The sequence below is a fragment of the Copadichromis virginalis genome, linkage group LG23, assembly GCF_057382275.1.
Source record: "Copadichromis virginalis isolate Kocher_CV1m ecotype Utaka linkage group LG23, C_Virginalis_male_GT1.1, whole genome shotgun sequence".
In the NCBI taxonomy this organism is placed as follows: Eukaryota; Metazoa; Chordata; class Actinopteri; order Cichliformes; family Cichlidae; genus Copadichromis; species Copadichromis virginalis.
Genome location: NC_140639.1, coordinates 3,440,703 through 3,464,982, shown reverse-complemented (window position 1 = coordinate 3,464,982; position 24,280 = coordinate 3,440,703). Strand labels below are relative to the sequence as shown.

Sequence of the window (24,280 nt, the reverse complement as noted above, 5' to 3'; positions counted from 1 at the left end):
TAAAAGTGAGCGGTATTCAAAGAAGGAACAATTATATTCCTAGGTATTCTTTTTTTCTCTCCCAGAGTTCATTGTTTAAAAAAATTCTGTCTCTTTTACTTTAGTTGGACAGGAACTCACATCTCGCATCTTTCATAAGTCTAAAGTTGTCTCGAAGGACACTGCCGTTAAAAAGAGTTTCCATTACATCAATATGTCAGGATATGGAGAAGACGTGTTTTTGAAAACAGACAAGAAAACACTCATTCTAGCCACAAATGAAAGGCTTAAAAATTCCCATTTAAACACTAAAAAGTGTTTCAAAGGCTGTAGTCCAACCTCTATGAGTAAGCACCTTGTGGCATTGTGTACCTTTTCTTCATTAAAATCTGCCCCTGAAACCACCTTTACTAGAAATAGGTGGGGTTTCCCTAAAGGTTTGTTAAAGTCATTAAAATATTCAGTAAATCATTCGTTACATGCATTCAGCCTGAACAGCAAACATCCAGTTATTGTATGATAATGTTGCTCTGAATGGCAAACGAGAACATATAAAAGCCTGACACTGGTCCTTAGTTTCGTCTAACAACCTTTACATTTTTCTGCTGTAACGCTTTTTGTTTTATGTTTGAGTTGATCAGAAAAAACAGGGATTTAACTTATGTAGGAGTTTGTGTCAAACAGTTCAAAGGACAATATTATAATATTAATTCTGGGTAAGTCACAATTTTCTTATTCAGCAACTCTCCGTGGTGACATTCATTAGTACTTTTGAAAATATAGTCTTTCCCCCCCGTTGTACAGACAGTAAATTGCTCTTTGAAGATGAAGTGGACATTAATCCTCATCTTTGGTAAGTTTTAATTCCAGTTCCAGTGAAATGTGTGGCTGCTGGGCAAAGACCGGCTGACACGTGTCAGAAAACTTTATTAATTATCACATTAAAAGCTGTTCTGAACATTTGCAGGTAGTTGCTTGGCTGAGACTACTCTGTGCTGGACGTATCACTACTCAAACGAGACAATGAACTGGACCCAGGCCAGAGAGTGGTGCCAGAAATATTTCACAGACATGGTGGTCATCCAAAACCAAGCGGAGAATGATTATCTGGTCTCCATCCTGCCAGAGAAAAGAAGCTCCCCATATTTCTGGATTGGAATCACTAGAAACCATATGAATGAAAGCTGGATTTGGATTGGGAATAACAGCACGTGGATTGGTAACAATTCATGGGCACCAAATGAACCAAATAATGTCCATGCAACAGAGTTTTGTGTAGAGATCTACACTAACACAGGAGAAAATCGAGGGAAGTGGAACGATGAGAAATGTAGCAAATCAAAATATGCAGCGTGTTTTAAAAGTACGTAAACCTGTCATATAGTAATTCCTGTACAGTTTTTTACCACATTTTTAATTCTGCTTTGTTGATTTTTTTTCTTTTTGCTATATCATAACTTTATATTTTCATGAAAAAGCATGGCTGATTTCCTTTAAGGTGATAACTTGATTTCAGAATAGTTTTTACATGTTCATAATATTTGTTTTAAATATTATTTTAATTTGTTATTGAAGTAAATTGTTGTATTTTTGTTTACATATTATTTTAATGTGCTATCCACCATTACAGTAATGTCAGATATTTTTTGTTTGCATTGTTTAACTTTTCTAACATCTTCAGGATAACATGTCTTGTCTTAAAACTAATTTTTTTTAATATCTATTATTAAAAAAGAAATAAAGTGTCTTCTATACAAAGAAAAGCTGTGAAGGTTTTATAGTGATAAGTGACCTTATATTGGTGTGCTTTTTCTTAAAAGCCCAGTGCAATGAATCATCCTGTGAAAGAGGAAGATGCCAGGAGGCAATCAACAGTACAACCTGCCTCTGTGAACGTGGTTTTAAGGGAGACAGGTGCCAAACACGTGAGCAATTTAGTGTTATTTATTATAATGCAGTTGCCATTTACAGTTATTAGTAATGTGTGAAACAATGTGCAGGCATACTTGCACGGAGGAAACAAGTAATCGTAACAGAGTTGTATATTCCAACACACACGCTTTGAGATATGCGCAATTTTTTATGCTCTACATATATAAGTGACTCGTGTTGTTTTTCTTCAAAAACTGAAATTATCATTATTAAGCCTACATCAGTATGAACACAAAAACCCAATATAAATGCTTTAAAATGTGTTATTTTCATATTACAAACCTGTTACAAGACATTACATAATGCCCTGCATACCTGTTTGTGCCCTCAGCTGTGGATTTTCCTCAGCTTGAGAACAGATACTAAAGCCGCTCAAGAGAAAATCAAACGTTCAACACAACATGTCGATTTAACTGGAACCCAGGTTTTGTCCTGAGTGCTCCCCCCCTTATCGTACAATTAGATATAGAAGTAAATACTTAAAAACAGATTTAGTTTAACTGCTACACTTATTCTGTTTTCAGCGACTCATTATCCACATTCTTATATAACATTAAAATGTGCATGCACCAGCATGTTTGTGCTTTGAAATGTTTTATAAACCATTACAAGATGTTGCGTAACTTGTTTGTGTCCTTAGCTGTGGAATGCCTCCCTCTCTCTGAGCCTTATAATGGATACCATAGCTGCTCAAGAGGAAATCAAACCTTCAACACGACCTGTCGATTAAAGTGTCACCCTGGCTTCTTCATAAATGGCTCGTCATTTGTCACTTGTGAAGACACTGGGGACTGGAGTGGGCCAAGACTTACTTGTGCAGGTAATTTCATGAAATCATCTAAAAGTTTAAAGGTTCTTGAAAATACACAGGTTTGTTTTCATAAGCGCTGTGCTTCCAGTGAAGCATTTTAAGTTACTGTTACCACTGATTAGAGCGGTAGTAATACCAAACTGTAACATCACATTAAAAATAAAGTACACTTATTGGGCCGAAATACTAATGAGGATTAAAAAAAGTCATGGGTTCTGAGATTGAGTTTTGCTTTGCTACAATATATATTTGGGAAATGTACCAGTTGAGATGAATAGGAAAGATAAACACCTTTTTAAAATATTCCCGGCAGCAAGTAAAAAAGCAATAACTAGAAGATGGCTGGACAAGGACCCACCAACGGTTGGAGAGTGGTCAGCCATAGTAAAAGACATTTGTGAAATGGAAAAGATGACCTTTTCTCTAAGACTCTGTAAAGACAAATTTCAAAGATATTGGTCAAAATGGTTTTCGAATATGCGAAAGGGTTGTGAATAATGTAGGAAAAGGATCTTATTCATTCCCTTCCCATTCTGTTTTCATTTAACCTGATTTTATGTCAAAGGGTATACATGCACGAGTATGCATGCATGCACATGTAGATATGTATTATGTATGTATATGTAGATGTGTATGTAGATACTTGAAAGTATATGTGAGTATGTACATAGACGTAGGTATGGGGGTGAAGATGCACGGTGTGTCTCCAAGTGGAAAAACTACATTTTAGTAACTTCCCATAGCCCTGGGTGAGCCCCTCCCTCCATTATTTTTTATTATTTGTTTATTTATCTTATTTATCTTATTATTTTTACTTCTAGTTAGTTGTTTACCTTTTTCCCTTGCTGTGTCTGTGTAAATGTTAATGTTCCTGTTCCTAAAAATAAATAAATAAAAATAAAGTATAAAAAAATAAATAAATAAAAATAAAGTACAGTGCTTTAAAATGTATTATAACATACTGTAAGATGTTGTATAACCTGTTTGTGCCCTCAGCTGTGGAGTGTCCCCCTCTACCTCAAACTTATAATGGATCCCATAACTGCTCCAGAGGAAATCAGACATTCAAGACAACCTGTCATTTTAAGTGTGACCCTGGCTTCTTCGTGATTGGCTCACCAGCCGTCACTTGTGGAGAGACCAGAGTCTGGAGTGGCCCAAGACCTACTTGTACAAGTAATTTCAAAAAAATCATGTAAATGTTTGTAAAATGTTGTTAAACATTAAACATGGCGGCCGGCCATTTCATGTATGGTTTTTATAGTTTCTTTGCCATAAGAACTGTGCTTCCAGTAACTCATGCTAAATCATTTTGATGGAAAGCAGTAGTTTTGACATGTACATGAATGATGTGCTGTAATGTATAACTGAATGGTAAAAATTGCTTTCCCCTCTTTTTCAGGCTATAAACAGGCTTTGCTGGCTTTAGCTGGATGTGGAGCCCTCTCTACCTTCTGCTGCATCTGTTTTTGTTGCATAAAACACAGACAAAGTCAGTCATTCTCAACTACTCTCTATACAAATAAAACATTCAGTGCAATCTTATTGCAACACCCCTCAAAAGTAATCCATTTCTCTGTTTCTCACAGGAAAGAAACTTTCCCAAGAAAGGTCAGTGTTGAAATTATACGTTTGTCTTAAGCTGCTCCACCCTTTCTCACAGCCTTTGCTGACTTAGTATTCAAAGAATTTGGGGGAAAAATCTAAGAACATTGTTCTGTCCTGCACAGGCTGCCCGAAGAAGGAAGTCCACCCTGTGATACACAACCGTAAACAACGTCCCACGCCTTAATTAGAATATATTTGACACCAAGACAGTTCACTTAGAGATTGAGGAAATCGGTCTCCTTGCATCATGCACTGGATGCTGATTTAAATATCAGTCAGCTAAGGCTTTTACCTAATATGTTGTAAAAGTTACATTTGATATGTTGCATACTTATAAATTATGTAATTGTGTATATTCGATGGTTTGTCATCATGGTATGGTTCAGACATGTGTGCCGCATTCTTGTAAATTGCTTTGAAATGTAAATGTGAATAAAAATAATGTTTTAGTGACTGTGTCTGCATGTCTTTTTCTGAATATATAATTATCTTTGGATGTGTGCATGCATGTGTGGAGGGTGCTGTGAGTGGTTGAGTGAAACCCTTCCTGAAAGGAAGCTGTGGTAGAAATGATATTACAAAATTGGACATTGGCTCAGTCCCTGGAGGACAGATAATACTGTTTTGCCATTTACTGAAGAGGTGAGAGTTAAATGCCAAGAATTAGTAACTAAAGACGGCTCAGAAGGTAAGACACGTAACGGCTGTTCATTCATACCTATAGAAATTGATACTGTACCCTCATTCTCACATATAGCAGCCATGTGTCGTTCTCAGTTGTTTTTCTTTGTATTTCAGATGTCAGGTGATGTAAGACAAAACTCGCATTGTAACGCACTGATAGCTACACTGATTGTGTTTGCTGTAGGTAAGCCTGCGTAATACACACACCAAACACTTTTCTTCACCAGTCCACATTTATCTTACTGTCCTTATGCTACATTTTTAGACTTGAGTAGTAGGAAAGGAGGTGTGCAAGCATGGACATACAACTACAGCACTGGTCCAAACCAGAACTGGTACGAGGCTCGCAAGTGGTGCCAGAAGTTCTTCACGGATATGGTTGCCATTCAGAACCAAGAGGAGACCAATTTCCTCAATGATCTGCTACCATTTAATCCAAAATATTACTGGATAGGGATTCACAGAGTGGCTGGATTGTGGACCTCAGTAAACACCAGTCAGAGTGTACCTGAAGAGGCTCAAAACTGGGCATCAGCAGAGCCAGATACCATACCCCGTCAGGACTGTGTGGAGATATACATTAAGAGGGCGAGAGACACAGCCAAGTGGAACAATGAGAACTGCAATAAGTTGAAAGGAGCTGTCTGCTACACCGGTAGGATACTTTTCACTTAGTTTGATGGAAAACTTTGGCAGTAAATGTAATACAGCATCTGACACCTTTTGTGTGATTTGCAGCCTCTTGCAAACATGAGTCTTGTAGTGCTCATGCAGACTGTGTGGAAAGCATTGGAAGCCACATCTGCAAGTGCCATCCTGGTTTCCGAGGCCTACGCTGTGAAGAGGGTAAGCTGATAAGATCTGTAGAATATTGCAATATGCAATCCAAATATACAACTATTAAATTAAAATAACCAGCCGGGATTAGCCTGATATTTCATTCTGACCACCTCAGACTTATTTAATGAAGTTACCAGACAACTCAGCCACAAGAGTCCCCATAACAAGTGATTGATTTTGAATAATATTGACCATCTTTAAGTCTTCGTTTTATATCTGAATGGCATAGAACCTCACCGTAGCAGTCCATTTAGGGTTCGATTGTTATTAATTTGTCCCTCATTTGTTCCTCGGGAACTTCTGTATTTTAGTTTTAGCCTACTGACAATTGTTAAAGATATTTTTGCAAACCTAAACAAAAGACATGAACTAATTTTTATTTGTTTTATCTTCAGCGATCACATGCAAACCTTTTCCGCATCCAGATCAAGGGTCTCTCCGCTGTTCTAATCCCTATGGGTCTAATCATCTTAACTCTTCCTGCCATTTTCTCTGTGAAGTTGGATTTCGGTTAATAGGCGCGCCTCAACTGATTTGCCAAGCCAATGGGCTCTGGAACCACCCTGTTCCTCTGTGTCAAGGTATGGCAACAGGAAACCAGCTGTTTTTAAAAACTGATATTTCAGATGGCAAAGTTACAAAACATATTTTGACTGCTTATCATAGTTGCACAGTGTCCAAATTTGAAATACACCAACTTCAGCGCGAGTAGCATGAACTGCAGCCACCCCATCGCAGCCTTCAGCTACAACTCAACCTGTGAGTTCAGTTGTGATGAAGGCTATGAACTGATTGGGCAGAACCAGATCATCTGTGACCACACTGGCCAATGGACAGCCACTGTTCCAGTCTGTACAGGTAAAGCTGTCATTGCCTTTGAATTTAAATCATTCTGTATGGTGGTTAATTAGTTTACTCATTTTTATTTTTAGTTCAATTGATTATAGCTTTCATTTTGTGTGTCTGTGTGTGTATTTGAGTGTCACTTACTTTTCACAGAACTTGTGTAATACTTGAACCCTTTTTACAGATTTACTTTCGAGATATACTACTGCATAACTGCACTCAGTCCACTTTCACATCCTGTCTGGACTGTGCAGCAGATTAGCTTTAGGTCACGCCTGTCATCACTCCACTTCACACTCATTTAAGTCCGTGCTGGACAAACACTGATTTTTTTTTCATGGGTCGGTAAACTGTTTTTTTGTTTTTTCTTTGACCGTAAATGATCTCAGCATGATGATTAAGCTATGTTTGTGAAAGCACAGTCATAACATACAGTTGTTCAAACTGACATTTTATATAAGAGCACTGATCTGCATTATGTGAACTATGAGTGATATCTGTGTCTCACCACAGTGAGAAAATGCTCCCCAGTTTTCTCTCCTGCTATGGGCCACATGACCTGCGTTGACCCTGTGGAGCCTTTCTCTTATGGCTCATGGTGTAACTTCACCTGCAAGGAGGGTTACTATTTAACTGGGGACAAGGTACTCAGCTGTCTGACCTTGGGACAATGGAGCAAGCCTACACCTACATGTACAGGTGTGTCGCAAACTACTCTGCTGTACCACAAAGCAGCAAACGCTTTCTGGATAGAAATAAAAATTGCATGCTGTGATGTTGAAAGAACAGTGTTTCCTCTTTTCTAGTGGTACAGTGCAACAGTCTTCAGGCTCCACCTCATGCCTATCTGCAATGCCATGACCCTATAAACAAGCACAGCTACACCTCAATATGCACTGTTCAGTGTGAAGAAGGATTTGATCTAATTGGTACAAATGTGACAAAATGTTCTTCACAGGGTAACTGGAGTCATGCACTTCCTGTTTGCCTGGGTATGACTAAATGCTGATATACATACTATATAATTTGAAAACTTTTTTTTTTTACTGTTTTGAATGTGAACCACAGGTTAAGAAGCTGCCTCTTCTTATGTCTGTCTTTCTTTAAGCTAAGAAATGTACTCCAATTAGTTCTCCTTCTCATGGCTCCATATCATGTTCTGACCCAAATGGTTCCTTCAGTTTTGGTTCTGTGTGCACATCAACATGTGATGAGGGCTTTCTGCTGAATGGGACGTCCAGCACTGAGTGCACCTCCATGGGCATGTGGAGTACAGACATTCCACCTTGCTTGGGTAAAGAACACGCTAAAAGCTCGTAGTTTCATGGTTCAGTTTGCATTACAACAATTTTTCACTAAATCAACTTAATACCTTGTGTACATCTTTCCTTTTGTTCATCTCCAGCTAAGAAATGCCCCACACTGAACTCTCCTGCTCACGGATCCATAATTTGCTCTGATCCTCATGGAGAGTTCAGTTTTGGTTCTCGTTGCACGACAACCTGTGATGAAGGTTTTATCTTAAATGGAACTGCTGTCACTGAGTGCACGGCTATGAGCAACTGGAGCACAGACATCCCACATTGCTTGGGTAAAAAACATTCTAAATCCATGCTTCTCAATTGTTTAGTTAATAAAAGAGCTTGTACTTTCAAGGTTCACAGAGGGTCCAATTACCACTTGATTAAAAAACGTATTGCTGACCTTCTACCCTGCCTGTTCCCTCCCTCCAGCTAATAAATGCCCCACACTGAACTCTCCTGCTCACGGATCCATAATTTGCTCTGATCCTCATGGAGAGTTCAGTTTTGGTTCTCATTGCACGACAACGTGTGATGAAGGATTTGTGCTGAATGGGACAGCTGACACCGAATGCACTGCTATGAGCAACTGGAGCACAGACATACCTCAATGTCTGGGTAGGAAAAAACCCTCTATCAATAATAAGTGATCAGACAATCAAAGATAAATGCTTAATTTAAAGGTTTCAATGGCATGATGCCTTTTCTTTGTCTTGGTACCTCTGTGTCTTCATTCCTCTTGCAGCTAGACGGTGTCCCACTCTGAACTCACCCTCTCATGGGTCCTTAGTCTGCTCTAATCCCCACAGAGAGTACAGTTTTGCTTCTGTGTGCACATCAACATGTGATGAGGGCTTTCTGCTGAATGGGACGTCCAGCACTGAGTGCACCTCCATGGGCATGTGGAGTACAGACATTCCACCTTGCTTGGGTAAAGAACACGCTAAAAGCTCGTAGTTTCATGGTTCAGTTTGCATTACAACAATTTTTCACTAAATCAACTTAATACCTTGTGTACATCTTTCCTTTTGTTCATCTCCAGCTAAGAAATGCCCCACACTGAACTCTCCTGCTCACGGATCCATAATTTGCTCTGATCCTCATGGAGAGTTCAGTTTTGGTTCTCGTTGCACGACAACCTGTGATGAAGGTTTTATCTTAAATGGAACTGCTGTCACTGAGTGCACGGCTATGAGCAACTGGAGCACAGACATCCCACATTGCTTGGGTAAAAAACATTCTAAATCCATGCTTCTCAATTGTTTAGTTAATAAAAGAGCTTGTACTTTCAAGGTTCACAGAGGGTCCAATTACCACTTGATTAAAAAACGTATTGCTGACCTTCTACCCTGCCTGTTCCCTCCCTCCAGCTAATAAATGCCCCACACTGAACTCTCCTGCTCACGGATCCATAATTTGCTCAGATCCTCATGGAAAGTTCAGTTTTGGTTCTCATTGCACGACAACGTGTGATGAAGGATTTGTGCTGAATGGGACAGCTGACACCGAGTGCACGGCTATGAGCAACTGGAGCACAGACATACCTCAATGTCTGGGTAGGAAAAAACCCTCCATCAATAATAAGTGATCAGACAATCAAAGATAAATGCTTAATTTAAAGGTTTCAATGGCATGATGCCTTTTCTTTGTCTTGGTACCTCTGTGTCTTCATTCCTCTTGCAGCTAGACGGTGTCCCACTCTGAACTCACCCTCTCATGGGTCCTTAGTCTGCTCTAATCCCCACAGAGAGTACAGTTTTGCTTCTGTGTGCACATCAACATGTGCAGAAGGTTTTGTGCTAAATGGTACAGCTATCACAGAGTGCACCTCCATGGGCATGTGGAACAGAGCTGTTCCCCATTGCTTAGGTAAAAACACTCTTTGTATCAATATCCAGTGTATCAGAAACAGACCGATAAACTCCTTTTTCCATAATTTAAATTGCACAGCTACACTTTTTTCTTAAAGAAGCTAATAATCTGCTCTGTTCCTCTATGTGCTGTGAGTTTTTTTCCTTTATAGCTGAAAGGTGTCCTATTCTCACTCCTCCTTCTCATGGGACTTTAGACTGCTCTCATTCTCATGGCGAGTTCAGTTTTGGCTCTAGGTGCACATCAACCTGTGAGGACGGCTTTCTGCTAACTGGAATTCCTGACACTGAATGCACCTCTGCGGGCACATGGAGCACAGAAATACCAGGCTGTCAGGGTAATAAACCAAAACATGATACGGTTGCCATCCACATAAAGTCCTTCTTAATCTGTGTCCATACATTAAATAGTTCCAAACTCTACACCACCCGGAAAGTCAAAAGTGAAGCTGTACTGAGCCTATACTGTTTTTATGTTATCCACAGCACGCCAATGCCCCCTGCTGGCCAAATCACCACAGCATGGGAGGATGAACTGCAGCCATCTGAACTCTCCTTTCAGTTATGGCTCACAGTGTGACTTTAAATGTAATAAAGGTTTCTGGCTGAAAGGAAGATCTTCTATGATGTGCAACACCTCAGGCCACTGGAATCAGGATCCACCCACCTGTCGACGTAAGTGCATAGCAATACTTTGAATGTTATTACATATTCATTGATCTTATGTAATTGTAGTTGCTGTCCTTTTTAGCTGTGCAGTGTAAGGCCATCCGTGCCTTCTCCTCAGACCTGTCTATGAATTGCTCTCATCCTCTGGGGAATTTCAGCTTTAGCTCTGAATGCGTTTTCAGCTGTAAAGATGGATTCACCCTCAATGGCACAGCAGTGATGTTTTGCTCTGCCACTGGGATCTGGAATGACAGCCTGCCCAGCTGCACAGGTAAATTATTCTCTGTAGTTTAAAATGTTATTTCCCCCGTAATTTATAAATGACACCATTTTCTAAGATAGGAGTCTTCTCTTGCACACTGTGTGGTGTGATACAGGCAAAACCCAAACTAATATCAACATACACTATAAAACAATGACTTCTGCTGGCCATGAAGTATACACTGAGAACAGTTCCCTAAAGCTTCATTAAAATCTTTATGTGATCCCACGCCAGGTATGTCGATAGGGACTGCCATGTTGCTGTACACTGGCGCAGGGGCGGGAATTGCTGTTGTGATACTTCTCCTGATAGGACTGACTGTGTTGATCATGAAACAATTTAAGAAAACAGGTGAAACTTACTGTAGTGATGCACATTTACACATACAGTGTGGTGTAGCAGGGTGAGCACACTTCTAATCCCATCTTTTCATCTTTGTAGGAAATATGATCACTTCTGATGTCCCGACATGGGGTGAAAGAGAGAATCCAGCATTTGAGTTTTGACCTCTTGTTCCTTTTTTGAGATGTGATTTTACTTTTTGCTTGTTATTATTATTATTCTAAGAAGCTTGGTAGTTACTGCATCTACTTGCTCTCGCTTAAGCAATAGCAATTCATATGACAGACTTCATCCACGATACATAAAGTATGTCTACAGCTGTTGCATTAGGTCCTCCCTGAAAATTTCCAAAAGTCAATAAAATTTTAAAAAATCTCAGAAAACTGTTGTTTCATTTGCTTTTTCATTGTTTTATGTTTACTCTTCCCCGACTCATTCAGTCCCATTTTACTGCTGGCATTCTTTCAGCTATGTCCAGTATCATGTGGTACAATCTGGAATAACCCTGTCCTGTCAGGTCGTCATCAGAAATTCATATTTTACACATTTGGCATTTGAATGCTGTGGGGTCAATTGGGAATGTTCCCAGAAATCTCTAGGCTTGCCGAAATGCCGTTAACTGTCAATTTAGCACATTTGGTGACCAGAAAGCTCCCATCATAGGATATGGTGAGGAGGTGATCAACTCAGTGTCAAAATGGGCACTGATCCCACAATGACTACCCCCACCCATTACACTGATTATTGAAATGTGTGTCATATTTGTGAATATGTAAGTCCAGTGGCTGAAATGATACATTTCCATGGTATGGCTGTATCTACTGCATTAAACCTTGCTGGTCTATGTGTGCAAACAGACTTTATTTATAATCTGCAAGCATCCTTTGGAGTACGTTCAGCAAAGCGTGTGCATCTGTCTTGGCACTGCAACAGCATGAAGCCAATTATAGCAGTTAAAAGACAGAGGGTTTGTGGCCTGTGGTTGGCATGGAGCGTGCAATAAATAACCGCACTGTTGACAGGAAACTGTTTGGCTACCATCGGAATAATAATGAGGTTATTGCTACCCGCTGTGACCGTATGATCACAGTGTGAACTTTTTTTTTGGTCTTCTCACCTGCTACGTATGCCAACTGCACACAGACAAGAAGGTAAAAGGCTCCCCCAGGTGACCACCTTGGCTTTCTTCCCCGATATTTAAGCCTTTTTCCCCCTCTTTTCATTCACCTATAGATACAAGGAATACATTATGTTATGTTAGGCCCTACAACAAAGAGTGTTGTTCCATCTAACACATGAGAATGAACACATGCACATGCCAGCAGACGCTCAGAGCAGATACAGAAACAGATACTGAGGGACTGCGAAACACAGACGTACTGTAGGTATACTCTGCTGCTTGCTTCTTTAGCTCTGGTTGGCAGTAGTGTACTACGGTGACAGACAGTTAGATTGTTCCTGACCATTGACTTGAGCTCTCTGCTTTGCAAGGTCTGATTTCATAGTGGGAAATATGAGATGGGTCCAGGAGAGGGTTCACGGCTGGGGCAAGGAGGCACTCCATACAGTAGGGCTTCATATCTCCGTGTCACCCTGGGCATTCTCCCCTGACACAGCTTTCAGCCACTCCGTTGTCTGAAGCCCCCTCCGTGGGTTTTCGCAACCTCCCTTCCCATGATTGGTGCATTCCAGCTGGGCACAGCGCCTGGGTGGTCCCCCACCTCCCCCTCCTCCCATCCTCTTTGACTGAAGGAAGGAAAAGGCAGAAAAATGCAGCAAAGGCCTTTGACCAAGAAAAGCACAATGTGAGCGTTGATGATGGCGGCGTGGATGTGATGCTTACCTGCCACTGACCCATACGGCTGTCATAGCCCAGCATTTTACAATCTGACGATCCATTCAACAGCCAGGAGAAGATGTCTCACTGACCCGTCACCTAGATCGGACTGATAAGCACTGAGGATGGACTGACCTGCCTCTAACCCTCAGCATGAATATCCCATTTTCATATGGACAAATCACCCCGTGGTTTGTAGTAACACCATAGTGAACAATCACCGTTTCATGTTTATTATTTTCTGATTATTGTTAATTCGATCGAGATGAACAGCATACACACACATTTGGAGAATAAATACAAATACACACCCAGTCAACTATTTACATGAGTAGATGCAGTTACGCTCTCATAATCTGGCATTCAAACATAATGAGAGTTCAGTGTCATGCACGTACAGGAGACTCCGAAGAGATTTTAAAGCATAAGATGCAGGAGTGTAATTGGGTTTGTATAGAGGTGAACATGGTATAGTATTGCATGGTATCACTGTGAGTGTACCCCTGTCCCCTTCTAACATTTTACGTCCACGTACCAAATTACCACATTTCTGAGATAAATTCAGTCTGTCTGAATCTGATAGCCACCCTCACGAGGTGAAGTACGAGTCCTGCATGGAGTAGAGGCGGTCAATAGGAGTGAGTGGCGAGGAGTCGCCAAGAGAGAGGCAGTCGCCGTCAGACATATGACACAGCGGGTCTCTGTCCACATCGCCATACAGGCTCTTGAAACCTTAAAAAGATATAAATTATTATTTTGTATCTCAACTACTATTGGAAGTTTAAATTAATACCAGCAATATCAAAAGTACATTTTTTTACTTTTAAAATTATGTTTATTTCATGTTTGTTTTACAAAAGGCTTAAAATAAGCTGAGGATTTGACTGCGTTGAGATCTTTTACCATAAGGATGCATGTGATCCCCTGGCATCTGAGGCGGGGTCAGGCCCTGTCTGAAGGGGTCCATGTCCCAGTCCTGCTGTTCCAGTGTGGTCATTCCCATCTGCTGCTGCTGCAGTTCAATATGGACATAAGAGGACCCGAGGTGCTTCATCTCAGAGGTCACACTGCCACTGGAGGGCGCTATGAAGCATAGGAAACCAAAGGAGATCACAGAGCTGTGTGTTTATGAGTTAATGTAGTTAAAGTAACAGAGTTCTCTGTTAATGATTTTAGCCTGTTTTAACTGCAGAAAGCCCTTCAAAACAATTAAAAGCTAAATTTTAGCTCTAAACTTTGGAGTCTTCTCACACCCCCGTTCTCTGCGGCCTGCTGGAGCGGGGGGGCTGGGAGGAGAAGTTGGCCGTCCGATTGGGGTCTGGAATGTGGGGCCTCCCTGCTGCTGCCGAGCCGGGGCAGTCTGCTTCTCTCCACCCCAGGGAAAAGGGTAACACTACCTGGGTCTTGGTGCAGTTTCCCCCTCCAGGGGCAAGGGTACCTAGACCTGGGGCTTAGAGTACGCTTGGGGAGTGTGATTGTGTGTACAGTTTCTCTTTATGTCTGTCTCCACGTTGGGTGAGTGTTGAGTAATTGCATATGAGAGCATGAGGGTGGGAATGGATGTTTGTGTCTGTGTGTGCCTGTATGTCTGTGTCTATATGTCAGATTGGGTATCAGACGCCACCTCTCTGGGGACATCTCAGGCCCTCCAAGGTTTGGAGGGCCTGACATCAGACATCGGTGCGTTGGTGGTTCTTTGTGTCTGTGGATGGGCGTCCAGGTACACACCGGCTCACTCCTTGGTGGCTGCTTGTCGGGGCCTGGAGCCTGGGGCTCGCTCGGGCCACTTCGGGGGTGGGGTGCCCTCGGCCTCTCGGCCTGGAGCTCGGTCACTCTGGTGCAGCTGGCTGCCGGCGGAGCTCACGGGCGCGTCACTGCAACTCCCCCTGGCTTCTGCTCCGCGGCTGCTGAGTGACCCCTCATCTGGGGCTCTCCTCAGCTCTTTCTGGGACAGTGGCGCGGCTGCCCCTCTGTTGGTCTTCCTTGGTCTCTTGTGTTCTGAGGGTCTCCGGATGTCTGGAGTTTTGATCTCCTCCATACCTGCTTCATGCCCTGGAGGACGGGGCTGTGGCCCCCCCACACCCTCTAGCAGATCATTATTTGAAGGAACCTTTTAAATACAAGCGCGCTCATGATAACAGGTGTACACACGGGGACTCACACACACAAACTAAACCCTTTTTGACCTCAAAGCATACTGTGTGCTGTCGATCTTACGTGCTGCACAATAATGTTTAATATTTAGTATTTACAGTTATATTCACATAGATCATCGCGATGTTGTTTATTATGTTGCTCTTTTTTCTTCTGCTTGTTTTCTCTTTTTTCTTTCTCAACAGGTGATCCAGGTGATTGATAGATGTATTTTTTGTCTGCTTATTTTGTTGTTGTTGTTTTGGGTTTTTTTGCCCTTTATCCCCGTCCCTCTTCCCCGCTGTTTTTCTTTCCCTCTTTCTTTTCCCCAGTCTGTCCCGTATCAAACAAGTAAAAATAAAATAAAATAAACAATAAAAAGGTAAAAAAAAAAAAATTGAACTTTCTATAACTTAAAGGCTGAATAAAATCTTTAGTCAAGGTATTTCCCATTACCTATTAGAAACTGATAAATAAATAGAGAAAACGGTACCTTTTCTTACAGCGAGAACAAAAGCAATTATGAATAATACCTGTGTGATGCGATGGGTGTTCACACTGTTCCTGAGTCTGTTGCTGCTCCTGCTGCTGTTGTCTCCTGGCCAGTTTCTTCATCTAAAAACATGCATCGAGAGACATTAAAGCTCTTTAATGCCTCAGTGCAGTCAAATCCTCAAGTCTACTGTAAAAAACTGTCCTCCCACTCCACAGTCCATCTACCACCCAGGAGTATGCTTGTGTTCACTCAGTTGTAAAGTATCAAGAATGAAGTAGAGGGCAGCCACACATGAGCCCAAATTGTGAGGAAATATTGGGTTTAATCTACAGTGATCTCTCCATGAGATGTCATCAGTTTCCTGTATGAACAGATAACCAGGCTGATTTCCACTCTGGCTTACGAATACAGTGCAGAAAGAAGGCTTTTATTAGCAGTGCATGAGTGTGTGTGTGTGTGTGTGTGTGTGTGTGCGTGCGCGTGTGTGTACTTTGAATTACTTTGGCTCTTTGGTTCTGGAACCAGACCTGCACCACCCGGACACTCAGACCAGTCTCAGCTGCCAAGGTCTCTCTTACCTTGGATTAAGATTCAGGAGGGCAACACAAAGACAGAATGCGAGGGTAAAAAAAAAGAATGAGGAGGTCATTTGAAGGATAATAAAAATCTGCGTCACATCACAAATTTAGCAAAGAGGCAGAAACTGCTTAAAGAAACACTCATGATGCTTATTTGTTTTGTGAAAATAACTGCTATGTTTTCAAAAATCTTTACTTTGGTACTTTTAAAGTCAGTTCATGAGGAATTTAGCAATGTCACTTATAACAAAACTGCCCAACTACCCACCCGCAGTACAGTGATAATAATGTACAGAAGATACATGAAACCATGTCACATATTTTTGAATGAAGTTTTCTCCTTTTTTTTTGTTCATTCTGTCAAGGTGACACATGGTACAAGGGCTTTCTTTCACAATATGAGGTAAAAGGGTCTCTGGATTGTACAAGCTAGTAAAAGGCTTAGCCCTTGCACCTTGTTTTAAACAATGAATAAAATAAGTGTAAAGATGAGACAGTGCTGTATGAAAATTTCTAAAATGTCTATGTTAGGTCCTCATATGAAATAGATTCATAGTTTTAACTTGAATGCAAAGTAACAGAAGATATTTTTTTTGTTTACCTTTCGACAAGGCTTGGAGGAGACCTCAAAGGATGCTTTAAAGGTGCGTCTTTGCTGAGTGGTCAGAATAGTGCGAGGTCTTTTGGGGCGTTTGCTCTCCACATCATCTGATTTAACTTTTCTGCCTGCAATCCTTCCAGATTCCTCCTCAACTTCTTCATCTTCATCATTACTTTTACCTAGAAGACAGGCATAGATATGATTGAAAATATTCACATAAAAACAGGAAAATTCATGCCTGCTAATGTTTAAATATTTTTTTATAAGAATTTTAGTTTTTGTTTAAAATGCAGATACTTTACATCAACCTGGCTGATGTCGGGCTGAGTTTTGGGCTTTTCTGTGTCTCCCAGGATGATTTTTATGTCCCAACTTGAACTGGTATTTTACCACTTCACTTGAATCATTATTTTGGCAATGTTTTTATTGCACCGTTACAGTTAGTTACTCAAACTAAAATGTGCTTATTTTACCCAATGCTGGACAGAGTTTGAATTCTTAAAGTGGGATTTAATCATCAAAATGGATTGTGAATTTATTACAAATCAAAGAGCAGCATGAAAGCATGCAATTTCTGTACCTGTTTCAGAAGAGCTAGGACTGGCCAGACATTGGTGGTAGCCCTCTCTGGCACATAGTAGCTGTCCCTCCCTGAGAACGCAGCGATCTCCTGTCTGCAGGCGGCAGGAACAAACGCTGCAGGTGAAACAGCGCAGGTGGAACACAGCGGCCCCCGCACGCATCACCAGCTCTGCGGGAGAGATGGCTTCTGTGCACCCTGCACAACGCACTGCAAACAGACTGAACAGTGGAGGAAAGCAAGCGCACAGAGAGAGAAAGTGTGAGAGCTGAGTAAATAACAGAGAATAGGGATTTTGTTTTCTTTAGACACTTGAGGACCCCCTCACACATCAGTAAGATGGGACTCTATGAGAAAACCAAAAAATGCTGGGTAGACTTTGAGAATGTTGCTGAGTCGAGCTGTCACTCAAAACAACCGCCAGCCTGACTTCTCTCGCCTTTCCCCCCCTCCTGCCCGGACCACTCAGACACATACCCTTAGTGTGTCGGGTGTGTATCTTAGCGCCTGGCAACCAGCACTGGTGAGCTTAGCCTCAGAGACTGTTGCCGTGGCTCCGACTGCCGTGTCCGAGGCTGCGCTCCTGGGGAGGCAGGAGAAAGGCTCTCGGCAGGCCATGGCTCCAGGCAGAGGGGTGGAATCAGATCTCCTGGTGGGAGAGACTGAGCCACTGGTCCCAGGAATTATCCGTGGAATTATCCGTAAGTCTGCTTAACCAGAAGTAGACAAAGACAGAGCCAGCCCTCAAGCAGCAGGACCATTGTCCGCTGGCTGGCACCTCCGCATTTTGGGTCTGTCACGCAGGATGATGCGTCATCATTCTGGAGCTGGCGTTTGTCTCCAGACTTGACTAGGTCACCAGAGCAGTCAGCACAGAGGCATGAGAAAGTGACAGCTTTTCCCCTTTTTTGTTTCCAAATAAAAATACTCCATGTGCCTCATGAGAAAGTCTTTTTCTTGATACTGTGAAACCATCAGAAAATAGGAGCATTGGAGGTTATTCTAACACTGTGCATGGACACATTAATAACCACAATTATTATTCTGTATGTCCTAATCACATTGAATCTATTTTATTTACTTTAATAAGTTAATTTGAATAAATTGTGTAATGTTGTTTTTATTAACTTTCTTCTTAATAGTACAAAGATACTGAAATTTTTTACACTACCTAGAAAAAAAATACACCCAAACTTAAGCAAATTAATTAATTTTTGGATATATTTCAAATTCCGAATGAGAACAATATTTCCAAGCAAATAAATTTTTAAGTTGAAAATAAAACTAACAGCCATGTTGACATAAGATAAGATAAGATAAGATAAGATAAGATAAGATAGAACTTTATTAATCCCTCGGGTGGGTTCCTCTGGGAAATTCGACTTCCAAAAAGCACAGCAACGACCGAAGTTACAGTTACAGAATTGTTATATATATATATACACACACACACATATCCCTGTCAAAGGCTCCGGAGCTCGTACGTCCTAAAGCCAGACATTGCTAAGACCTCTTACTGTTGCTCTGGGGTCACTATGGCGATGGTAAGAGCCCCTTCCCAGAAGCTCAGGAGGGTCGGTCTGCTTGACCCATCTGAGTTGTCTGCCCCACAGCTTCAATGGTATGTGCTTTAATATGGTCAACATACCGTCTGTGGAATGTGCATTCCTGTGGCAACACAAGATGCATCAATCAAATATTTCAAAGGAAGTGTGGCAGAGGAAATACCCTGAATGTTTCTGGGTCTCTGAGATACCGCAAAGCATTTGATTTGACATCTCAGTATGATGCTAATGCCAGCGGAGAAGAAACTATGGGCATTAATGTTTTGAGATCATTCGTGTTTCGAGAAGCGCTTTTCCATTATACGCCTTATCCAGTTCGTCTAATTATCCCCAGTACTCTTAAGCGTCGTTAATGCAAAGGTAAGAGTACCTCCAATACTTATGGAGTGGCTCAAGGTGTTTAATATTTCAGAGTTTCCGCTGACATGATTGGCCCAGAGGCTCGGCCAGGAGAGCGGGAACACTCAGTCACGCTGGATTTAGACATGGCAATTAGTGACAAGATCATTACAGAGGAGTAAGTCAGCAAAATTTTGCACTCCTCCACACTGACATGGTCTGGGTGAGGCACTCCTAATGCAGAAGCACTGTATAAAAAGATGAGTGTTTAGCAGAAATGTACACAGACAAACTCACAGTTTTCCTCAAGTCCTCCTCTTTCATTGTTCTTGCTCTGACTTCAGTGCTGACCTTTGGCAGTCAGGCATTCAGACTGCTGGTCTAGTGGACAAGCAGAGAGGCAGATCTTGTTTCTGGATCAGGTTAACTTAGATCCATTGCTGAACGCACACACCAGCGGGAGCTATGTATCAGATACAGATCGTCAGGTCAAGTGCACAGCGAGTCACACCGAAGATCTGACGACCAATCTGCTGTCCGGTCCACCTGCCCGCTGAACCGTTTAGTTAACCTAAACCAAGCTGAAGACACGCTGTCAGACAGGATTCTGCATTCGGCTTCAGAAAACTGGAGTCACTACAGGTCAGACAGCCAATGTATAAACTATGGAATAAAACAAGCATTATTAAAAACAACTGCATTCAGTCGTCTAAATGAATCAGATTATTGTAAATTAATGATTACAGTTAGAAAAGCTTCAGCGGCTTCTCTAAAATGTGGGGAAATGACTGCAAGCTAATACAACACATACTGCCGATGACTTTATAATTAACGCTTAAATACTGTGTTTTTTTAATGCAACCCTCGGGTTGGATAAGAGGAAGAAAAACAGATGGATCCCCCCCCCCCCACGCTTGAGGTGCAAAAACCCCTCTGCTCAGCTGGTCTTTATAAAAAATTTAATTCAAAGTGTTTTGATATAATCAAAAATTACATTAAAGAGGAAAAAATGACTATCAGAAAGTATTATGATATGAAAACATGTTGAATTTATTTATTTTTGTTGTGATGACTTTCTCAGATACTGAATGAGTTTAAATATGCTTAAGTTAGTCTTGTCTGCCACAGTAACTGGGACAGACAATGAAAATCAGTAAAGTTCTGTTAAAACAAAAATGTTTTTATGCATCTTGTTTGTTATATCACACATATTAGATCATCCAAAAAGAGATAAACTACTTTAATTAAGTTAATTTTTTAATTTTCAACCCTTTTTTAATGTTATTATTCCTTTGTGGCACATATATTATATCCTCATGTTCCTACTTGTTATTAAAAAGAAACATTTTAGATGCATAAATATATATAAAACTGAAATCTGTACGGTCCTCTGGTACTGGCAAATATTAGCATTATTGTCTTATAAACCACATGAATGGGCCAGGCTTCATGGTGAAACAAAGGTAAAAACAAAGCAAGATTCAGTCAGACGATGCAGCATGTGGTAAAAGACAAATGTTGTCACAGTATGGAATAATCACACTTGTTTTGCATCAGCCGAACGGGGGAGCAGGACATAGTTTGTTGGTGAGAAGAAAAAAAAAAACTGGCACAGTTTTAAAACCTTCATTGTGGTCAAAAGTAGTGCTCATGTGTTATTGGGTGTCGTAACTCCAGACAGGACAGCAGGGGTGGAAGGATGACGGGTGGACTCAGAGGTGGAGCTTTGGCACCAGGCCTCCTGCTAATTGATCAGGTCAGATAACTCACGGTCGGCTGGGCGTTGTCCCATTGCTCAACACAGGGGCTGCTGTGTGAAGAGCTTTCCAGATGCCACGGCGCATAACGCCAGGGCTCATGGAGCGCACTGTCCCCCAAAATAAGTTCACACCATCCTCACCGTCCCTCTTGTAGGGATGCACCAGACCTTCTGACATATGGCTGTGCACTCCTAATTACCTCTCAGTACAAGTCTTTACTACGTGTTTTCGCCAAGTGTTATTATCTCCACTGAAGACACTAAGTACATTAATTTTTTTGTTTTGTTTTACAGAAATTAAATCTACATATTTTTCTAAAACACTCCGTCTCCTTTAAAGGTATATGTCTCCAACATGAGTGTGTTGAAACATTTCCTTGCTTCCCTGTGTGCTTGGCAGAACAGCCATTACCAAATTGTTCAAAAATAATGTGAGTTGTTGCCTTTTAGGGTGTGCAGAGTGTATTTGGAAGCTGAGGGGGGATGAGCTGGTGAATGAGGTAGGAGGGCATGAGCAGTAGGTGATTTTTTTTTTTGTGTGTGTGTGTGGATGGGTGGGGGACCATATGTTGTCCCCAGCTTGCAGTTGCCACGTCAGTGGGCCTCAAAATTTTAACACATTTTGACAATGTGTCAGTTGAGCCTTACCCCTGGTTGTGCATGAAGGTGTGACCACATTATTGTGTGTGTGCATGTGCATGTACGGACGAACGCAACACAATACAATAGTTTTCTTACATTCCAGCTCCCTTGCCACCCCTTCCTCCTACAGTCACCTTGTTCTCTCAGTGCACTGTGCCAAGTTTACTGGAAGTCATATTACGGCATATACACACATTTAAACACAACTGCACACAAAATGCATCCATGTCTACCCAATACAACACTAAGAAGGATTAGAAATATTTATGTTGGCCTTATGAGAAAGTTATTTTCTTTATCTCTCAGACACACACGCGCGCACACACACACACACGCACACACACACACACACACTTTCTTAGTCAAGGTCAAGTCTGGACAAAGCTGTACTGTTGCAAAAATGACCTTAATGATACACCATCAGGTTTGGCCCTCAGAATAAAATGATCAAAACTGAAGTCAAATAACATAGTTGTTTTTTTTAATGGCAGAAAAGGTCATATATATTTTTCTATATCATGATTATATTTTTGCATAAACGACTACTACCTTATTTAGAACTTTATTAGTTTAGTGTTGTGTTAAAACGCTTATTCAAACATTTTAATGGTTAGAGTCGTTTAATATGTTTTTTTTTTCTTTTTTTTAACTGTATGAGAAATATTAGGTAGTTTTTTCTTAACATGCCTGCGTGTGTTGCATTATATGTGCCCAAGTTGCAAATTTTATTTTGTCACGTCTTGGTTAAAGTTGAAATTGGTGATTTCCCGTGAAAAAGGAACTACTACTTACGCCACCTATGAACCAAACAGTTATAAATAATAACTCACTCAGCATAGTCCCGTTTGCAGTAAAGTTTGCGGTCCCGCAGAAAGCAGGAGTTCGTGAGCGCGTCCCCGCACGCTGCGCACCGCACGCAGTCCTCATGCCAGAGGCCGTCAGTGACTCTGAGCAGGAATCTGTCTCTGATCAACCGATGGCATCCTGCACACACTGCCCTCCGATTCACATCTGCAATGCACGGAAATCCTTTAATTGGTAAATATTTTTGGTTCAGCGAGAAGGATAAAACTGAAGAAATGAAAATTGGCAAATTTTGTTGTTTGCGTAACCAAGTGGCTGAACTAGACGAAGGTTGGCAAATTAACCAAACTTTTCCTCTTTTATAATCAGAGGAAATGTGTGCGTGTGTTTTATAAGAGCGATATACATTTGAACAACTATTTTAAAGTTAGCACTTTTTTAAAATTTCAAATTGTTAAATTCTAGCAACTGAGTAATTCTGTTGAGCTGATAAAAAACAACAACAAATGAAGTTGCTTAAAATAAACGAATCTAATCTCAATATATTGATAAAATACATGTTTACTTACCTAAGGATGTATCCGGTATATCCACCATTGCTGTTCCCTGAAGAAGCTGCGAAATATATTTTCACCAAGGTTTAATTTAAGGAAAACATTTTTCTAAGATTTTTTTCTTAGAGTTTTCTAAGAAGAGTGGCATACCTGTAAAATGCGAGTTTCCGGTCAGCAGCGAAGGATTTTGGTTATGAACTCCCAGTCCTGCTCAGAGCATCTCCGCCACTCAAAGTTCCCCTGCAACTTGCTCCTCGGAGCAGAGAGCAGCGCATCAAAGTTTCTGCTTAGTGCTTCCAGCGACCTCGCTGAGTCCACAGTTATTGACTATTTGGGCTGTCTATCAATTATCCTATTAGGGGTGAACGGGAAAGAGAGTGAGAGAGAGCGAGCGCGAAACAGAGTAAGACTTCCTCCATGTGCAGGTGCAGGTTACCTCTCTCTCTCTCCTTCTCTCTCGTTCTCTGCCAGGCACTCTCTCTCCTCCCTCGGTCACTCGCTCTCTCCCCCACGCTTGTGTGTCTCTCTCGCCAAGCCTCAATGCCAGTAGTATTCAAATTGTGATTTGATAACACAGTAAACTGCAGGTTAAAAGGTCACACACTTAAGTGATGATTCCCCCCCCAAAAGCTTTAAATAATCAGTTTGGTTTTTCTGCGAATTAGTGGCTTCACAAAGTTTCACTTTAGCCCAGTCTTGGCAGTAAATGGGATCATAGAGATTCCAATGATTTTTGCAAAATAACAACATCTATTTTTCCTATTGAAACATGTGAGCAAGATATGGCTGTATGCTATTTTATATTCTAGCTCCAGTTGCAACTATTGCGGACAACTGCAAACCCGTGCGGATTTTGTTACATATCAGCCAACATACTGACTCATTCCAGTATAGGCACATATTCCGACGTAGATTTATTTTCTTTTTTGTTCTCTCTAGATTCCTATTTCTTCGTGGATTATCTTCACCAAGAAGTCTTAATGAAATCAAAGGTCTTTGTGATGAGGTCCTGGCAGTTCGTGATGCTGAAGCCTGCAGAGGCCCTGACGAGTCATGTAACTCTGACAGACCGTAGCCACGAGGAGGATACAGGAATCCGTGCAAACAGCTCTTTAAAAAAAAAAAAAAAAAAAAAAAAAAATGCTGTGAAGCAGCGTCTCTCGTCTTGATGGCACTCTGTGGACGCCATCTGGTGGACGAGGAGTGAAAATAGCAGGTTCACTTTATATTTGATACCAAACACAGCT

The 24,280-nt window shown here is 41.2% G+C and overlaps 3 protein-coding genes across 3 annotated transcripts; 2 read left to right on the top strand and 1 right to left on the bottom strand.

The window, feature by feature from the left end:
- The first annotated feature begins 249 nt into the window (after positions 1–249).
- On the top strand, positions 250–4,742 carry LOC146679995 (L-selectin). The gene is made up of 9 exons (XM_085449087.1): positions 250–695; positions 784–832; positions 947–1,342; positions 1,800–1,904; positions 2,552–2,731; positions 3,719–3,898; positions 4,125–4,214; positions 4,312–4,333; positions 4,453–4,742. The coding sequence occupies exons 2-9, from the start codon at positions 805–807 to the stop codon at positions 4,493–4,495; spliced, it is 1,044 nt and encodes a 347-aa protein (XP_085305213.1). The 5' UTR covers positions 250–695; positions 784–804; the 3' UTR covers positions 4,496–4,742.
- A 209-nt stretch (positions 4,743–4,951) lies between these two features.
- LOC146679994 (P-selectin-like) lies at positions 4,952–11,519 on the top strand. Its single transcript, XM_085449266.1, has 20 exons — positions 4,952–5,018; positions 5,129–5,198; positions 5,280–5,669; positions 5,753–5,860; positions 6,250–6,435; positions 6,521–6,712; positions 7,214–7,399; positions 7,507–7,692; positions 7,809–7,994; positions 8,106–8,291; positions 8,434–8,619; positions 8,747–8,932; positions 9,044–9,229; positions 9,372–9,557; positions 9,685–9,870; positions 10,025–10,210; positions 10,359–10,547; positions 10,624–10,812; positions 11,038–11,154; positions 11,245–11,519. The coding sequence occupies exons 2-20, from the start codon at positions 5,129–5,131 to the stop codon at positions 11,307–11,309; spliced, it is 3,366 nt and encodes a 1,121-aa protein (XP_085305392.1). The 5' UTR covers positions 4,952–5,018; the 3' UTR covers positions 11,310–11,519.
- A 1,680-nt stretch (positions 11,520–13,199) lies between these two features.
- On the bottom strand, positions 13,200–23,442 carry lmx1a (LIM homeobox transcription factor 1, alpha). Its single transcript, XM_085448131.1, has 9 exons — positions 23,184–23,442; positions 23,049–23,094; positions 22,506–22,686; positions 17,371–17,591; positions 16,791–16,969; positions 16,112–16,189; positions 15,649–15,730; positions 13,886–14,065; positions 13,200–13,714 (listed from the first exon to the last, which is right to left on the bottom strand). The coding sequence occupies exons 2-9, from the start codon at positions 23,074–23,076 to the stop codon at positions 13,572–13,574; spliced, it is 1,092 nt and encodes a 363-aa protein (XP_085304257.1). The 5' UTR covers positions 23,077–23,094; positions 23,184–23,442; the 3' UTR covers positions 13,200–13,571.
- Between the last annotated feature and the right edge of the window lie 838 nt (positions 23,443–24,280).